Source organism: Schistosoma haematobium, chromosome 4 (genome assembly GCF_000699445.3).
Source record: "Schistosoma haematobium chromosome 4, whole genome shotgun sequence".
In the NCBI taxonomy this organism is placed as follows: domain Eukaryota; kingdom Metazoa; phylum Platyhelminthes; class Trematoda; order Strigeidida; family Schistosomatidae; genus Schistosoma; species Schistosoma haematobium.
Window position 1 is genome coordinate 35,410,641 of NC_067199.1, and position 19,271 is coordinate 35,429,911.

Genomic DNA, 19,271 nt, shown 5'->3' on the forward strand with positions numbered 1-19,271 from the left:
TTCCTGAAAGAAGAAAGGTGCTGACGAGATCCAAAGTATTACTCGAAATGTTCAGAGGGAACCTGAAAACACAGGGAAGTACTTTACCCAGTCAGTTTTGAGTAGAAGTTTCTCAGAAACATCTAGAAAGTGAAGTCATATTTCTGACTGCATGATTACCAGCGCTGATACTATATTTAGTATGGTCCCTGAACCTCCCAAAGCCATCTGAAATACTATAAATACCCTCTACTTCGTGTACATGAAGTAACCTTGGAGTAAAGTGTCCCCTTCACACTTCGCACCTTTTCTTCCATGCTCAAGTTGTCGTGTAGATTCAGCCTAGGGTTATTACAAGAGCTTAGTAAGCCGATTCAACCGTTCAGTTAGAAGACTTATCACGAACAACTGAAAGTGTATAGTAAACGTTAAAAAATAACACGATCATTGAGAAAATGGTCGCAAGTTTACAACTACTATGAAAAGCGTGGAGAGAATTCATGGCATTAATTACATTCATGAACAGATTTGTAAAGAAATAGAGTGGCTAACGATTTAGTGAATTCTAATATTAATACAAACTAATTTAATACCTGGCCTATATGTAACCAAAGAATACTGAAACAAATAGACTAGTTAAAAGCTGATATCCATACCGTTAGTTCAAGTGATTATAAATCTTACCCTTATCTCCGTTAGTACACACAGTACAGTCAAGTGTGAATACTACAGTCGACAGTGTACATATAAGTGATCGCTTATACGACGAAGCCTACGAAGAAAACCAATCACAAATAATGCTGCTAGAACAAACTTATTTAACACTTTTGGAATAACTGAGAAGCTCAATTCTACATGAAATAGGCACTGATGATGCTCAGAACGACAGTGAATGCTCAATAATTTAACTGTCTACCTCAGAACATCAAAAGTATTGGGTCTCTTTTGTCAACAGAATATATAATATTTTCGGTTGAATAATTCACATAACTGAAAATAAATATACCCAGCTACTGATATGAAAACTAGTGCTGAATTACTGTTGAAACAAAATTTCTTTCTATGCAAATATGATTAATTATTATATCAAATCAATAGTACACAATAATTTATTTTTATAAAGTATAAAAGAGACAACTATGCCATTTATTATGATGACGTAAAGTAACGTGATCCTAATACATTTTTACTTCATATTTTTTTTTGATTTTCAGAAATAACTGTAAAATTTAGTTATGAACTTTTACTTTCCCGAAAAAGATTTTCATATTTAACACACTACTGGACTCATAAATAATCAGGTTGATTATAACTAATGTACGGTCTAGAATAAATATGCATTAGCTAAAATTATCAAATCACATTAAAACAATCTGATAAACTGGTTGCTAAAAGAGCCAAAAATAATATAGTACCAATGTGACTTACTAAATGTTATGACTATAATTCGATAAAGTATGTATAAAGGAATATTGGAACTTAAGATCTAGAGTAAGATAAATAGTAACTGTATTCACTCTACTGTATAGGATTTTCAGTTATGTTGTCCAAAATCTCCAACCATTGATCACAGTGATTGATTAGACACCAATTAGGTAGTTTACACCTACCAAAAATAAGGTCCGAATAACAATCAATTATTTCATGGACTGGTATCACGTATCAACTTGATCATCTGCAGCTATTTTCCAACTTACTTCTACTTTAATCAACACTACATATGTCAAGATTACCAGTGATTAAGTATATTTAATCAGTTGCTACTCAGATATATGAATCATTATTATTGTGAATAAAATTCATTTCTATATGAATATTTACAATTCTGTTTACATAATTTTAGTTCACATATTAACAATGTTATATAATTTTATTTCTCATTATTATCAAAATAATTGTCTCACTTAAATAGACTCAGTGTAACATAACTTCTATTTGAACTTCAAACAATAGTTGTCTGGTCTATTAATCCATATATATTCAAATGTTCTAATACTTTATGCGGTAAATTTATGTATGTATTGTTTATTCTTAATTGTTTTTTTTTAAAAAAAAAATAATTCTGCCATGAAATCGAAACTAGTAACTGATTGATTGATGTTAGCAGTGGAATAGTTACTTACCAATAAAACAGTATTATAATGTCAGTAAATAAGAAAATTAAATTCTTGAAGTTTGATGTAAATCGATTTGTCAGATGATAAATAACTACTTCTGTATGTTAACACAATTTTAGTAGTAGTATGAATGATTCACATTAAATATTTAGTACATAAAAACAAGTTAAACCACATGTTTACCAACCTCTTGTGATAGTCATAAAGGATTGATGTAGTGTTTAAAGCATTAAACTTAATAATCATTGAATGCTTAAACAGGGGCTCGTGAAAAGAAAACTCGAGAAAATCAGACCAGTTTCAAACCAGAACGTGGCTGTTCAGATTAAATATTCGCGGTTCTTCAGGTTATAAAATACAGGCATAATTACCAATATCCAATAATAGTGATATTTATTAACTGGAAAATAACTTTCGAATCCGACGGTAAAAAGGTTTCATGGTATTGTATATCGTTAAAAGGTATACCGATGAAGTAGATAAACTTTATCAAGCCTCTTTATTCTAACACTAATTACTAAGTAGGAACGTATGCAGAACTGCCATCCGGATTTATAATTTCTAGTGGTGTTCGTCAGAACTACCTTTTATTTACACTTTTTACTTAATTTTATGATAGAAATACTGTTAAAAGTAACATTTTCTTCAGCTGAATTTTCAGAAAATGATCTCCTAACGAGAGGTTTAGTTATCGACCTGCAATACTGTTATGGTTATTTTTAATGATTAGACTAGACGACATTTACGATTATTAAAATCACTGAATACAATGCAAATTGATAGATGGACACAACAATATGATGCAACCGAAGGATGGCTATTCACAAGACCGTATTATTGACTAAAGCCCTCGAATTAGCAGATATCGAAGACGAGACAACTAACCAGACGACTTTCTTTTTTGTGTCAAAAACAAGCTAGTTATGCTCAGAATACAAACAAAGTATTCAAGACCAAATATCGTAGACGATTGGAGGAAATTAGGTAGTAGGTCATTCAATCCCCAATAAATTAGATGTGACTGTTAGGCCTAACTTTTAGACATCGCATGGAATACGCGGATGACATAATCCTGTTCAGTGAATATTCTGAAATAATGTACAAGCCTTCTGATTCAACCATTCTTGCGAAACGTTTTCTTTCTTTGAAATGCGAAATGATGCTTGAAGAATGGTCTGCATCATCGACTATATGGATCATAGATAGCACACGTTATCTTGGAAGTCTCATCATTCCTGGTGAGCTGACTTCCGAAGAAATCTCGGCGTAGGATCTGAAAATCCATATGGCTTTCCCAATTAGAATCATCTGTGGGATAGTTGAGATGACCGCCTGCCAACGAAGAGAGTAAAACACCCCTATTTCACCTTATGGCTATTGAACATGGCCTTTGAAAATAGAAAACATTCGTAGGTTAGTAGTATTTAATTATACGTGTCTTTCAAGTGTTCCTCATGTATGTTGGAACTACTAAGTGTGAAGAGCTGAGGTTAGATGCAAGGTGCAATTAAAATGTGGTAAAGCTGTTGTTTAATTTATGAACTTTCACTAGCTGAGGTGGTTGGAACATGTATTACATAAGCCCAGCAACTGTTTACCTCGCTTTCCGATGTTCGCTGAGATAAGAGTAGGTTGTTCATTCACAGATTCTGAGCCTAAAAATTATTTTATACCCTTCAATCAATCCACAAACTGATTCATTCTTCTTGGATCGTATTCCCTTTGCTTAGTACTCTCTACTATCATTGATATTACTAATACTTTGGCATTCATTTCGTCTCTTTATAGCAGCATAGACTGTTTTATTGGTAAGTAACTATTCCACTGCTAACATCAATCAATCAGTTACTAGTTTCGATTTCATGGCAGAATTATTTTTTTTTAAAAAAAAACAATTAAGAATAAACAATACATACATAAATTTACCGCATAAAGTATTAGAACATTTGAATATATATGGATTAATAGACCAGACAACTATTGTTTGAAGTTCAAATAGAAGTTATGTTACACTGAGTCTATTTAAGTGAGACAATTATTTTGATAATAATGAGAAATAAAATTATATAACATTGTTAATATGTGAACTAAAATTATGTAAACAGAATTGTAAATATTCATATAGAAATGAATTTTATTCACAATAATAATGATTCATATATCTGAGTAGCAACTGATTAAATATACTTAATCACTGGTAATCTTGACATATGTAGTGTTGATTAAAGTAGAAGTAAGTTGGAAAATAGCTGCAGATGATCAAGTTGATACGTGATACCAGTCCATGAAATAATTGATTGTTATTCGGACCTTATTTTTGGTAGGTGTAAACTACCTAATTGGTGTCTAATCAATCACTGTGATCAATGGTTGGAGATTTTGGACAACATAACTGAAAATCCTATACAGTAGAGTGAATACAGTTACTATTTATCTTACTCTAGATCTTAAGTTCCAATATTCCTTTATACATACTTTATCGAATTATAGTCATAACATTTAGTAAGTCACATTGGTACTATATTATTTTTGGCTCTTTTAGCAACCAGTTTATCAGATTGTTTTAATGTGATTTGATAATTTTAGCTAATGCATATTTATTCTAGACCGTACATTAGTTATAATCAACCTGATTATTTATGAGTCCAGTAGTGTGTTAAATATGAAAATCTTTTTCGGGAAAGTAAAAGTTCATAACTAAATTTTACAGTTATTTCTGAAAATCAAAAAAATATGAAGTAAAAATGTATTAGGATCACGTTACTTTACGTCATCATAATAAATGGCATAGTTGTCTCTTTTATACTTTATAAAAATAAATTATTGTGTACTATTGATTTGATATAATAATTAATCATATTTGCATAGAAAGAAATTTTGTTTCAACAGTAATTCAGCACTAGTTTTCATATCAGTAGCTGGGTATATTTATTTTCAGTTATGTGAATTATTCAACCGAAAATATTATATATTCTGTTGACAAAAGAGACCCAATACTTTTGATGTTCTGAGGTAGACAGTTAAATTATTGAGCATTCACTGTCGTTCTGAGCATCATCAGTGCCTATTTCATGTAGAATTGAGCTTCTCAGTTATTCCAAAAGTGTTAAATAAGTTTGTTCTAGCAGCATTATTTGTGATTGGTTTTCTTCGTAGGCTTCGTCGTCTTTACTTGTCTTGGTATTCAAGTTGAATGTTTTGTTTCGTCAGCTTCTGACCATTTTGTTGGTTGGTCTTTTTCGAATAAATTACTCCAGCATGAAGTAATCACTCATTTTATGCAGAAAGACAGTAAAAGCTCTGCAATTAAACCGTTGAGCTCAGAGAACTCGACAACAATATAAAGAAATCACCCGAGCACCAATATCCCCTACCATAAGAAAGGATGCAATCGGAAATCTTCACCATAAGCTGAAATTGTATACTAAACAGTCGACTGTCTAATGATCAAATTTCATCTAATGGATTCAGAACTATTCGTAAAAAAATTTACACATGTAATCAACCACTCACTCATACCACAATAAACCTCAATCTTCAACTTCTGGCCATATGCTATGATCTGTCTTAACAAAATCCAGCATTCCACTTAAATCACTGCTTTCTGTAGTTGGTGTTTTATTTATTTTAACACATAGATATTAGTACAAGGAGGCACCAAATACATATGCGCCACACAAATCTCATTTGATATGTGTGAGGGCTGTGATACTGTCCGGGTGCCCAAACCGAACCAGGTGGTTTCCTTAGGGCGCCACACTCGGAGCCTTCGGTTTGAAGGTCTGATCCACAAAGTAGTGGAGCATCGTAAGGAGATGCAGTCCCATGGTAGCCGGTGACCAACGATTGGTTCATACGCCATTTGTTCCTTCAGGATACTGGAGCCCATGTTCATCATTGGTTTGGAATCAGAGTTTCCCGAACCCCCGTAGATGGACCTTCCATGTCCACCAACCCGGTTAAAGCGCCGGACGTTCGCTTTTCGTCCTCCTAATTTCGTGAAAAACACCCAGGCCACGAGAAGGCATTGAGTAGGACTTCCTTAACAGAGGCTATATACGCGTGGCCAGTTTGTGTTACCCAATGTTTGTGTGATAGAAAGGTCTATGCTCATTGCGCATTAAGAAATTGTTAACATGCATTGACTGCAGTGTGTCAGTTAAAAACCAATTACCAGTTAGTTGGCTTACTTAATAACCCACATACATACAATTATTGTAATAGGAGGCAAGTGCAACAATTGTCAACTCCACTACTTCAATATATGAACACTTCAGTATATTTATGAATTTAGTGTAGAATTTTCGTGACCCTACTCCACTTTTTTGTGTTACTTTTGATTTCATTTGTATAGTATATAAGTACAGTTTCATAATTCATGGGGTGTATAATATAAAACTATCAGTAATCCTCTTTTTATTGTACAATATATCATGTTGGTTTACCAGTAACTTATGCTTTTTCGAAATATTCATCTTGAGATAGTTTCATTCATGGTCAAATTATATTGTGAATTAAAACGTTCTACGGTATACTAACTTCATAGAAATAAATTAAACTTTTAGCATTATTTAAATGTATCACTATTATTTTTAATTACTTTATTAGCCGAGGTATTCATCATCAGAAAAATATTTGCTCAACAGAATTATTGGCAACAAATATTTTACAAATGTTTAATGGACCATTATTGACCAAATTATATCCGACGTCTCTACATTTATCAGAAAAAATACATACTGAAAATGTTAAACAACGAGTTAATGGTGGTTGGTCTGATGAACGTGATCGAAGTCTTTGCCAAAGTCTATTTTCTAATAAATGGAATAAATTACTAACTCAATGGGCTCCTAAATTGATAGAATATTCACCTATTTACTAGGAAGATTTCTCGTACTATTCAATTTTGTTTGTTCTGTTTTTTTTTTTGCCGTTTGATCTTTCACTATTTTTGTTACTTTTCCACTGTTGCTTGTTGGAAAATAAAAAATGTTCTAGAGTTCCATTTTATTTTTCTCATATAATTAACTGCTGATATATATTTTTTTCAAATCTATATCCTTTCTCACTTAAATGTTCAACCGTCCTCTACCAGGAATTTTCTATTTGAATAGATAAAGTTATACTTTTTTGTTATCTCTTAAAATAGTCTGAGGTTTGCTCGACATAAACGTCTATATATAAAGGGATTGAGTTAGTAACACTCATACATTTAGATGCCCTTTGTTTGATTGTTTCTTGTTCTTTTATATATTATTGTTTCACAACATGTGTTTGAATTTCCTAGTTACAAGATTTTCGTAATTTATTTTTCCAATAACTTTGGTTATCTTTCCAATTTGTACTTCACTTAGTGCTCAGATAAATTGTGCTATAATGGAGTTCCCCGTTTTATTTTATATCTTGAAAGATAATAGGATAGTACTTAAAAAGGAAATAAACTTGAACGGTATCAATTGCTTAATTATACTTATTTTGTTTTGTTCAATTTGAATTCACTTTTTCGCCCCTAAATTCAGCAGTCAGTTATAAGTAGTATCGTAGGACCTAGCACATACTCACATCCGTATAAATCGCAACATTACATCGATCAGCACAGTGAGGAAAATTGTCACGATAGGTACCAAAGTGGTAGGAACAGTACCAGTGGTAGTAAAAGAAATTGGGGGTCAAAGAGTCTAATTCAAGAATAATTGGTTTGCTTAGTGAAAGGTATTAAGTAATTTCCGGATGCAGGTCGTTGTTCATAAAAATGTATTCCTAAGAATATATTGTTAGTCTTGTCAGAGATATGAATTTTCAAATCAGATAATTCCGATGTTCCCATACATGATAAATTTAAACCAAAGTATGGTTATTCAGTTGACTTTATCTACCTAATGCGCTGAATTCACACAACCTTACCTTCGGGTATCTGGGCACTATAACATCTGCCTGTAGTCTCACGGGGATGAAGTCGAATTTTAAAAAGTGTACTTCCAGTCTATATTCTAGCTGGGTATTACTCTATCTAAATAATTGGTAATATAATAAAAAAATGAGTTGAGATACTAGCTGATGTCTGTTTCCTAGTCTCTCTTGATGTTCTAAGAGTAGTTCCAATGACAAGCATATGAAAAGACATCAATAACCACTAACTTACTCGTGTATACAGGCTATATAACCATTAACGGTCCACGAAAAAGACCACTTAAGAACTGTCTGGAAAATGCTCTTATTTAAACCATGCCTGTAAATGTATGATAATTCACTAATTATAAAAATTTACAAGTAAAAAGTATGTATGAGCTCAATTCGAAGATAGCGTCAACGGAAGTCGTATAAGTACTAGGATGGAAAACTTTTCATTCCAAAAGTAACACGACATCCCTTCTAGAGCGTTGTGGAAACCAGTCATTAACAACTTCCAGTGAGAAGCTAAAAGGAGGAACACAATTACATAGCCCCGTTTTTTTAAATGATCGCGCATATTTATAGCACAATGAATTGTGCTTGAGTTTACACTGGACCTGTTATTGATTGAATTAGAAACCTGGCTCGCATACCAATTTACTATTAGAAACCTGTCCAACTGCTAAGAGAATTAAAGTGCATACATGGAAGAGAATTTACCTAGTATGGTGTTATATTTATTGAAGTTTACATAAAAATTGAGTTCACTAGGACTACATTTTGGATAATTTCATTCTAGACTTGAATGACTCACTTGTACGCTTACATACCTTGTGTCTTGATAGTAACAAACTGTTGAACGAATTAGATTCGGTCCAGCTGAAGTTAGATGCTGTTAGTCAACTTAAGCTATGACAAAAGTGACTGCATTTTAAATTGCGTATTAAAAGAAAGCGAATTGTACAAGGACTTGTTTTTGTGTATTATTTCGCTTATTTCTGTGAAATTAATACCTTTATTAGGAACAAAGATCATTTCAGGTCAAGTATATTTCCCGGTAGTTAAAAAACAATAATTGTCTTTAGTCGGTTCCATCTACGGTATAACTTTCAACTTATCTCGTCCTAATGTTTCGTCAAACATCTTGTTTGATTTGCGCATATAACATACAGATAAAATTATCCAACCAGCTATTCAAGTCTATAATATTTCTTTGATATTTCAAACTTTAAAGAAAATCTTTTGACAACTACATCTGGTAATCTTTTTCCTTGTGATTGGATTGATCAACGGAGATATCCAACTCGAAATATTTTCAACAAACCATACACGGATGTACTAGTGAATATCATAAATTATAAATGCAATAATTCTTCAGGCTTTCTGCAGCACTTATTCCATAGATGTACCAATACAGTTTCAGAAGAATTATGAAAGATTAAACACTACCAGGTATCGTAAGTAATCAGGATAATACAACCAACTATTCAGATTCATAGAGGCCCTGAGTAAAGTATTTCGTATGACAGTGATACTATCACCTGTATTTCCAAACTATAAGCGACGTGGATTTGAGTTTAAAATCTTTAGTCAAGCATTTGAAAATACAATGTCAAATAACCACCTTTTCAGTACAGCACATTCGGCGTAGATAATTGCTGTTATTGCATTAAATTAATCAGTATTTCAGTCACAAGGAAGTAATCTTTTCTGAATGTTTACAAACTATAGGTGTCAAAGAAGGTGGAACATGCAGCACTGCTTATGTCATTGACGATAAACTAAAAGAAAACTAACAATTTAAGAAATTGCAAGACAGTTACTATTCACTGTAAGAGTAAGAATGTTATATTCGTTTTAATGAAACCTATTTTTAAAAATACACGTTGCATATCTCTCAGGAATTGACTAGGAACCCTAAATTGCCGTTTTTTTATATTAAACGAGACATTAAATAGACGGTCACCACATCTATTTCAATATAGCTTTATAAATTCAGCAAACCAAGAACATGGACCGCACAATTTGTATCACACTGAAAATGGATCAACAATGCACATAGTATAACACCACAGTAAAAAAGACCAGAAAAAGAATCTGAAACGTTAAAGGAATTATTTTAGAACAGTATCAAGTTTTAAAAACCGGAAAACTAATTATCTTTTTATGGTATGAAGTAGAAAAAGGGCCTGAACTTAACAATGATATAAAGAAAGATAAATATACAATTTACAATAGCCCTAGTACAAAACTAGGACAAAAGTTGGAATATTATTCCAGATTTTGACGAGACTTTACAAAGCAATGACCAAAAAAACCATGTGAATAAATAAAATTTCAATAATATACCCAGAAAATCAGAGTCGAAAGTATAAAGCAACATCAGAGGTATAAATCCGAATGACTAGTTATGGAATATTAGGACGTAAGTTAAATTTTAGGCTAGCGAAGAACAAACAGAACTTGAAGTATTGAGCATAGGAGATGATAAGCTTATAGATTTTATGAACTGTGTTGGAAGTGATATTTTACAGGATGATTGTGATGAGATTTGTGAGTTTGGCGCAGAGACTTCAAGTGGAGTAGTCTCCATTTCATCATCAGAGTTATTCACATGTCGTTTACGAAGGCAATTTGTGGGGAAATTTCTGAATTTGGATTTTACAGACCAAGATGAATTATTATTCTGGGGACATATTTTAGATTTTTCCAGAATACTATGAGTTAGGTTACTCGATGTTGAAGGGGGTTGCGATTCCATAAACACAGAAAATCCATGCCTCGATGTTTCTTTTATTGTAAAATATAATTTAAAAGGCTGTTGGCGACGCCACGCATACAAGCAGGCAAGATCTGATAGTGTATAGTTAGAATTAAAAAGATCGTCGACTGAAAAGAAAACAGAAACCTCATGCTCACTGGGTTTAAGATTGAACTTCATTCGAATCAGCTTTTCAATATGTCCCACTGTAAGTTCAGGTGGACAGAGTAAAAATGTAGGGGGGATAACAGGCAGTATCGGGCTAATTGAATCTGTTTGACTAGAAGTTTTACTTGAGCAACCATTATTCTTATGTTCGTTTTGATTCCAGTACCGAAGTTCAACGCTTAAACGATCTTCTTCTTGGAGTACATAAGTATTCAGGGTTAAATCACCACGTTTTTCAGGACTTAAAGATCGGGTGTAACATGAAGGATGATCTGCAAAGTTAAAGTTATGACAGATAAAGTTAAACATGACATTACATAGACCAACGCTATTGACCAGCATCTCATAATTCAGAACATGAATCATTGAGGTGTCGGAAAATATAAAAGACCTTATTGATCGATATATTATCGAATTCCCACAGAAATGGAAATGGAAAAACGTTCGATACTTGTTATAACTCTCTCTCTCTTACGGTAATGACCCAGCTATTCTTATTGCTTAGTATTCTTGGACACCGATTCACTCGACAAGTCCCCAAATCAGAACACGGTTGAACAGGAAGGAGATTATATTCCAAATAACAAGGTTAGATGGAAGCAAGAAGCAAGTCAGAAGCACAACAGGGAAAAACGTCAGTATATTTATAGTTTTTACATAAAAAGATTCCAGAATATTCTCCAACTATCGACTAGTGCTGATTGGATAAGAATTAGCCAATCAGCGTGCACCAAAGCAATCATGCATTGAGCATGCTTTAATCTAGTCTATGTCCCGCTAACAATACTAAACCCCCGAATTTATAGTTTTAGTTGAGGTTATCCATATCGATCATAAAATAGTTGAGTAGCTGTGCTGAATATATATATATATATATATATATATATATATATATATATATAATTTAAGAGCTGAAATCGGATGTAAATTAGCCACAGTATGTATAGTGGCTGGTAGGCAGCTACATAGATTCAATTCTAATTGTAAGTTCAGAACCTAGATTAACATTGATTGGCCACTGTGGTCCTTGGTATGCTTAGTATTAGAAACTTTTCAACCTACTTTTCCACAGAAAATTGGACATAAAAATATGCTGAGTCAAAATAATGAACAGAGTATCCACAAACATTAAACATAACAGTTTACTAAATATACTACCTTATTTTGATGGAGTTTTGTTCTCTGAGCTGGATGGTTTGGGTGTGGATCTTTCATCGTTCTTCTGAACGATATCATCAACACAAACTTCAGGTAGAAGTGAAGTGTTCGAATTTCTCCACATGTGGTTCACAGCTTGTCTTGTAGACCTCGATGTTGATTGGTTCTTCTTGACTTTAAACCACCACCAAACCATCCAGTTCAGAGAACAAAACTCCATCAAAATCATCCACCTGAGCTACAAATCTCCACCATCTGAAAATATACTACCTTAGGTCCCATTTCAACGACTTACAACTTCAACATAGCTCCCTTTGTAGTTCTAACACTTAACCAATGTCTTGAAGGTAACTTTGAACGAATCCATTTACTCTCACTTTGTAGTTTCATGTCTACGACAGTAGAGCTCGTCAGAAGAAACCAAACACTCCCACAAAACTTACTAGTTAACTGAGTCTGACTTAACTGTTGAGCTTGAATTTTTTTTAGTTCTTCCGTTAATTGGGACTGCCGATTTACCCTGTTAATTTCATCTCACTGTATTGATGTGATATCAAAACGTTGACCGAAGCTCATTTGTCCCAGGCTTTAGGTTGATTGTGTCTGACTGACTGAACTATTTTTCCAGGCCATGAAAAATGATGTGTTGAAATTAATGAATTAGGAATCGGATCAGTGTTGCGCTATCACATTGTCTAACAAATATTTTCTTAAAATATATAACACAATAAGTTTATAATTATGTAATTCTATTCATTTACACCTGGACTTTGTCAATAAGAAACATAAAAATATTGATTAGTACAAGACGTGGGTTTTTTGAAAAGGTTTTTCCTATTTCCATCATTTTACGACTCTACCCCACTTGTATGTAGGAAAAACCCTCAACCAATCTAAGAAATTATGATGCACCAAAGTATACCCAACAATACATAGGGTAACACACTATAAGGTCAAACGTCTAATCAACAAAGTCGAAACGTCGAAATTTGCTTAAAATTCAACAAAAATTTACTACATAAATACTCACCCTCATAAAATTTTCTTCTACATAGCATTTCCTTTTCAAATAAATTCGGTATAAGCTTGTAAACGATGGACTGTAGTGCACGATCAGGCCGAATTGCGCAATGTGGTTTGGTTTTGTGCAAAAGTGTCGCACAAACCGGACATGTTGTGTTCAGTTTGAGATAAGTCAAGATACAGCTGCGGCAGAAAGAGTGTAGACACTCAACAATTGTCGTGGCATCGATTAAATAGCCTTGGCAAAGATTACACGTTAAGTATGGATTAAACAGAATGACCGGAACATCCGAAACTCGATGCATGATTTACCAAATGACTGTGAACATTTAGGCTGGAATTATTAAGCCAACTAAATATTTAACAAGCATTGGTTGTTGATGAATAAACGTCAACGGTTTTATTTTGACAGACAAACAGGTGGAACAAATGTCTAGAAAAATATAAAGAGGGAGAAGTAAAGCACAGTACAACGTTAAATCTCTTATAAAGGTCTAGAATCTATTTATTTATTTATTTAGAAAAAATCAGTTTCATATAAACAAATTGTGATATTACACTTTTAATCCAAATGGATTTGAGGAATGCTATATTTGACGATACCAAGTATATAGACTAAAACTAGTATTTGGGGATGTTGAGTTCTATATACTGCATTTAAGAACAAATCAATTCTACAATTTACGAATTGATTTGAAATGTACTCCGTTAACTGACTTAAAATGTGTTATAGTCCTATCGATTTGTTTAGTATGAAATTAACTTGCTTTATTTTCAATGCATCATCGTATTAATTGATGCACAGTGAGTTTGTGTTCAAGTGACGATTGCTTAGATTAATAAATTTTGTAATTATTAAATCAAATATATATAAGTGAATGTAATTCAATTCCTCTGGGGTCTTTGTCTATAAACTATTTGTAAAAGATTTCTTTGTAAGCCATCATGCGCGGAATAATCATTGAAGTATTACGCATTGGTTTTCGGGTCTATTCAATTCTCGTAGACCCCAATTCGTATTAGAAGAATCTCCCATTCATTCATAATCAGGAACTACAGTAAGCACTTTCAATACTAATATGACTACGAAGACCAACTTTGTAGAGTACAATGACTTATGTGTATTGACTGTAAGTGCGAATTGTACCTAATACAGCAATGACTAAATTTACTTACCTAATGCACACAAAATCTGTTACAACTAAGTAATACAAACAAAATGCTTCACGCGAAATACAGAGATGACGCTGTGAGAAAAATAAGAGGGGGATGGAGTGTATTTAGAAAGGAAGGATATATAATAAATAAAGTGGACACTAATAGTATGTACTGTGAGGTAAATTTCAGTTAACAGTACAACCAAAATAGGGTTTCTTTCAGTTAAGGGGATTCTACTCAGTTTTGCGAAGAACGTAAAAGATAGCTACACCTACATCGCTATTTTTATCTATTCTGAGCTGTCTGATAATGTTTCAAACCACTACGTTGCACCATTTCTAGGATCGCAACCACAAAGCCTTGATGGGTCGCTAAGAGCCAATTCTATACTGCCCCTTGTCATAAGCTGACCACATTTGCTTTTTTAACCAGTTCCAGAGTCAGCAAATAAAAATGAGAACCCTTTTGATGACATTTTTAGGACATGTTTAAGCCACTGAATATGAAGTGAAGGTACTAACCGAATCTCAATTGTGCCCAAACACACATTGACGAACGTCAGTATTACTAACATGGTGTTGCAATTGGCGATCCCGTTATAACTTTATTTTACTTCACAATAGTGAACGTAACTTCTCTAACTGAAACAATTCTTTCTGGTTGCACTTTTCCTAACTGAACTGCTTCTCCTATTGTTATTATGCTATTTCGCTCTCATACACTAAATTATGTCCACTGTTTCTCTTCTTTATACTCACTCTCCATTCTCTATCTATTCACATCCTCATTTTTATTATGTGGTGCATATGTATTCGGTGCCTCTTTGTACTAATGTTTGTGTTCAAATAAATAAATAAAGTACATCCGCATACTCAAGATCAAGGTCTTTCTCGGGGTAACGACTTTACATCTCTCACTACATACTTGCCCCAAAATGCCCTGGTACGGCCGAGAGTAGGGAGTCAACTCTCCCTCCCGAAATGCTCTCACATAACCACGTGCATACAACCACTGCCAGGGAAGTCCTACTCACTGCTTTCTCGCCAAATTACTGTTGTTTGCTAAATTGAAAGGACAAAAAGTGAATGTCCGGCGCTTTAACCGAGTTGGTGGACACGGAAAGTCCATCTAGGGGAGTTGGGAAACCCTGATTCCAAACCGATGGTGAACATGGGCTCCAGTATCCTGAAGGAACAAAAGGTGTGTGAACCAATTATTAATCGCCGGCTACCATGGGAATGCAACTCCTTACGTCGCTCCACTGTCTTGTGGATTAGACCTTTATGTCAAAGGTTCGGGGTGTGGCGCCCTAAAGAAACCACCTCCTTCGTTTTGGGCACCCGGGCAGTATGCCAGTATGTGGTTCATATCTATTTGGTGCCTCATACCAATTTTTATGTTTAAATAAGCAATAATGATAAATGAACTACATACTTGTATCTGAGCTCTTCCCAGAATGTCAACGATGACGAATGTGATGAATGGTAATGTTGGGGAGCCTTGTTTAAACCCATTCCTATGGTAAAGCAATAGAAAGACGTGGTTGTATGCTCTCGTTCTGCTTGGGATGTTTCCAAATAGAGTCTTGTTAATACGTTAATAAACACAGACACACTCTTCTTCAACAGATAATCGTCACCCTTTGTACCAATATTTATGTGTTTATGACTCATGAATCAAAAGAGGCCCCGATATCAAGAAACACAACAATTGCTGGTCTGTGATAAGTATAGTGGTGGTTTGATATTTATTAGAGTGAAGATGTGACTAATAAATATGCGGACTGGTCGGAAACCACAACACGCCTAGTGAGACAGTCCTGTGGGTTTTGAACTATCTGTAAATTATGACGAAAGTCAATAGTTTAGATCCAACCAGAACTATACTTATCCCACGATAGTTACTGCATTGATGGCGTAAGCTCTTTTTAAAGATGAGGATGATGATTGCCTCATCCCGAGAAATTGTAACACATTCACTTTCTCAAACAACTCAATTGGTTCCTTACCTAGTTTTCCACTATCCTTCAGAAGACTACGGAGAGGTCATCTGGACCTGGTGAACTGACATACTCTGCAAGTTGGGGTTTCTTGAGAACCTTCGTTTTTATTAGTAGATCGGTGACCACGAACCGAAAAGGACAAGGCGTTCAACCTGATGCCTCTAAGACAACAGAGACTGAAATGCTCCGCTTATTGTTCACGACATCGTTGAGTGCTATTGCTTAGCGTACCACTGATTTCACAAATTGTCTCACTTATCCATCAGGCGTTTTTGCCACCCGTGGCTCAGATGAGTTGAAATAGCTTCCGGCAGTTACCATGTAATCCAGCCATCCCTATTTCGGTAGCGCTCTGAGACCACCAGCTTTCCTCAGGTAAACCTTAGGAAATTTCCTAAAGTAAGAATCTTTATATATCGCTAAATGTATGATTCGCCAGAGTTGACTGGTACACATCAAGGAATTGTAAGGATCCTGAAGAAACCCAGAGCTTATATGCAGGATGTTTCGCCATACCACCAGATGTGATCCGTCATCTTTATAGCATCATGCAAACTTAGCCAATTCTTACATATACTTTCCGAGGGATCGGTCGCTTATCTTGAACACAAAACGGCTTGACATCTGAGTGCAACAGAAAGTGCAACCAATTTACTTACATCAAACGTTTTAGGACGACGAATTTGTTGACCGCTGAAGTGTAAAGTAAGCTTGAAGCAAACCGAACCAATGATAAGTCTAGATAAGTACTCTTAAAGGAGCAGCAGCCTTGTGTGAGAACACACTAAGAATAGTCGATTGTGATTTGATCAGTGGATTCAGGCTTGACTTACAGAGGGCAAGTACCTAATAGCGATGACTGTCGAAAATTAGTTAAGACTAGAAACACGTAGGCTGTGCAAAGTTTCAGGAGACAGTCATCGCAATCTGACCTGTGGCCAGTAAGTCCTTATTAGACACTTAAGCGACTCTTCTTTGTTCCTAGATGCCCGGTCGGAGCATTCAAAATAACAAATACATTTGAAGTGAAGCCAGAAGACAAAAATTGGCACCTCAGATCAAAGTTGGATAGGACTCACCATCCAGATGTCGACATACTGTATTTACAGGTCACAAATCTACTTTCCTAGATCACTTGATCTCGTTAGATGGTTAAAATTTGCGAAAGACGATAAAGAAATACACAATGATATACCATTGATTGAAAACAACTCGGCATCATTAGATGATTGAACCCTTGAATTAGCTCTAGTTCTTCTGACTCGCTGATACTTTAAGTATTCCAACTAGTCACAGAAAAGCTCCTCTTCTATGAATAGTAATAACCCTGGGTAGCTGTTTATGCTGATAGGCAATTATGCCATATTAATTGCGAATGAATGGCTATGGTGCAAAATATCACTAAGATCTGTCATGGATGAGATAGACGAAAACCAAGGGATAGTATTAGGTAACCTAGGTTTACTACAGTAAGCTAACGTCTGAACTGTTAATGAGTAGCTATGTAGGCTTAGAATAAATGACAAATCATAAAAAATAAATAACACCCGCAATCACAGGATGAGTCGTTTAATTCCTTAAGAAAACTTTTGACAGTTAGCAGTATATCAAAATCATGATTTTAATCACATTGTAATGAAAAATTATCCAAATGTGTTTTCCTATTACATGGCTCTTCTGGTAGAAAAGCAGTTCTAGCAATTTGAAATAACTTAAAGATTCAAAATCTGGTTCCGATAACAGGATTACACTAAGCCCTATGACAGCGGCAATAAAAATCAGGTTGCCTGAACATACCTTCATCAAATTGAAACGTCCAACTGCAAGTTAACCGCTAAAGATCCATAGAACGTCCAATTTCATAATCACTAGCCCATATCATAGAATAATTGGTGGCGATTGTCATCAGATGGTAGTATTAATGTTTTAACAAGTAATAAATCTAAACCAATTTATACACAACTTGATACTGTGTTAAGTGTTAAGTAATCCACAAACATTTAACACTGCTGTTGACCATCTCGGCCTTGCTGAAAACGTCACTAGATGAGGGTGCTAAGCCAAACATCCACACCAGATGGTGACTCAACTAGCCTTGGAACACATCTGCCTAGATAACTAGACAGTTAACAATTACACACTTTGATACCTCATCCTATCATCCAAAAATATATCCTGCAAGTCAGTTAACCTCAATTCCCCTTACATTTTTCTGATTCCTATGTAAATGTTTGAGACTCTCAAAAAAATCTGGTTTCGTTATTCCAGTCATTCAAATATTTGACATGCACACTGACTTTGCGACAGGCCGAAATTAACTGGATGGCTTTTGTGAGCAATTAGTATCCAGTACGACACATCAGGTGGCAAGAAGTACCTTACGAGAAAAATCCCTCGGCGTTGTGTGAATAAGTTTTCAGTACGATAAATGTTCAGCAAGCTGATATCGCCCGATTATATGCACTGATTCAGCCCGTAAATAATTAAGTTATTTATGTATTACTCTTACTATTGTAGGGTACTTACGGACCATACGCTTACTAGTGAGCGTGACGATAACAGTTTGTTTTGCCCTGAGACGTCAAAATTTGATACCTTTATTCTCACGTTTTGTTCCTCACTCGATGACTTTGAGATTGAAATGATTCATTTTGTTTATATTTTCAGCCTTTAAATGTCGTTCGGCACTTCTAAAGCGTCTACACATCAGTCGCCTTTGACATTTTTTATTTCTAGTGGCTGCTATTTTAAGTTAGTGAATATTAGTTGATTCTGTTTGCTTTTACTGCCTAAACCTAGCCTTAAAAAATAAAACTACGGGTCCTATTATTTTGGGAAATTTATTGTTTCTGGCACTAGCGGTTAGATATTTTCGTATTTCTTACATGAACACTATCTTACAGCTAACCAACCACTTTTATTATTTTCTTATCGTTTTGGAATAAAACGTTGTTTCTGGGTTGCTAGAATTACTTTTCCTTTGATGAGTCATCGATTCACATTACTGAGGTTT

The 19,271-nt window shown here is 34.5% G+C and overlaps 2 protein-coding genes across 3 annotated transcripts in view; one reads left to right on the forward strand and one right to left on the reverse strand.

The window, feature by feature from the left end:
• Positions 1-8,016, forward strand: part of MGAT2_1 (Alpha-1,6-mannosyl-glycoprotein 2-beta-N-acetylglucosaminyltransferase) — a 34,578-nt gene extending 26,562 nt beyond the window's left edge. The window contains exon 11 of the mRNA XM_051216281.1: positions 6,705-8,016. Within this exon, the coding sequence (XP_051066858.1) occupies positions 6,705-6,978 (274 nt within the window). The 3' untranslated portion in view covers positions 6,979-8,016. The remainder of the gene's footprint in view (positions 1-6,704) is intronic.
• A 277-nt stretch (positions 8,017-8,293) lies between these two features.
• BMI1_1 (Polycomb complex protein BMI-1) lies at positions 8,294-18,102 on the reverse strand. Of its 2 annotated transcripts, XM_051216283.1 has the most exons (4): positions 18,056-18,102; positions 15,691-18,015; positions 13,106-13,531; positions 8,294-11,189 (listed from the first exon to the last, which is right to left on the reverse strand). In XM_051216283.1, the coding sequence occupies exons 3-4, from the start codon at positions 13,401-13,403 to the stop codon at positions 10,426-10,428; spliced, it is 1,062 nt and encodes a 353-aa protein (XP_051066859.1). In that variant the 5' UTR covers positions 13,404-13,531; positions 15,691-18,015; positions 18,056-18,102; the 3' UTR covers positions 8,294-10,425. The 2 variants fall into 2 exon arrangements, with proteins under 2 accessions (XP_051066859.1, XP_051066860.1); XM_051216284.1 differs by lacking the exons at positions 13,106-13,531; positions 15,691-18,015; positions 18,056-18,102 and adding an exon at positions 11,235-11,536 and having other exon boundaries at positions 9,944-11,189.
• Between the last annotated feature and the right edge of the window lie 1,169 nt (positions 18,103-19,271).

Excerpts from the sequence above, each read along its gene's own strand:
- BMI1_1 (XM_051216283.1), bottom strand. The coding sequence starts at position 13,403 with ATGCATCGAGTTTCGGATGTTCCGGTCATTCTGTTTAATCCATACTTA. Across the intron at positions 11,190-13,105 it reads TAGAAGAAAATTTTATGAGG|ATCATCCTTCATGTTACACC; the intron begins GTGAGTATTTAT and ends TTAACTTTGCAG.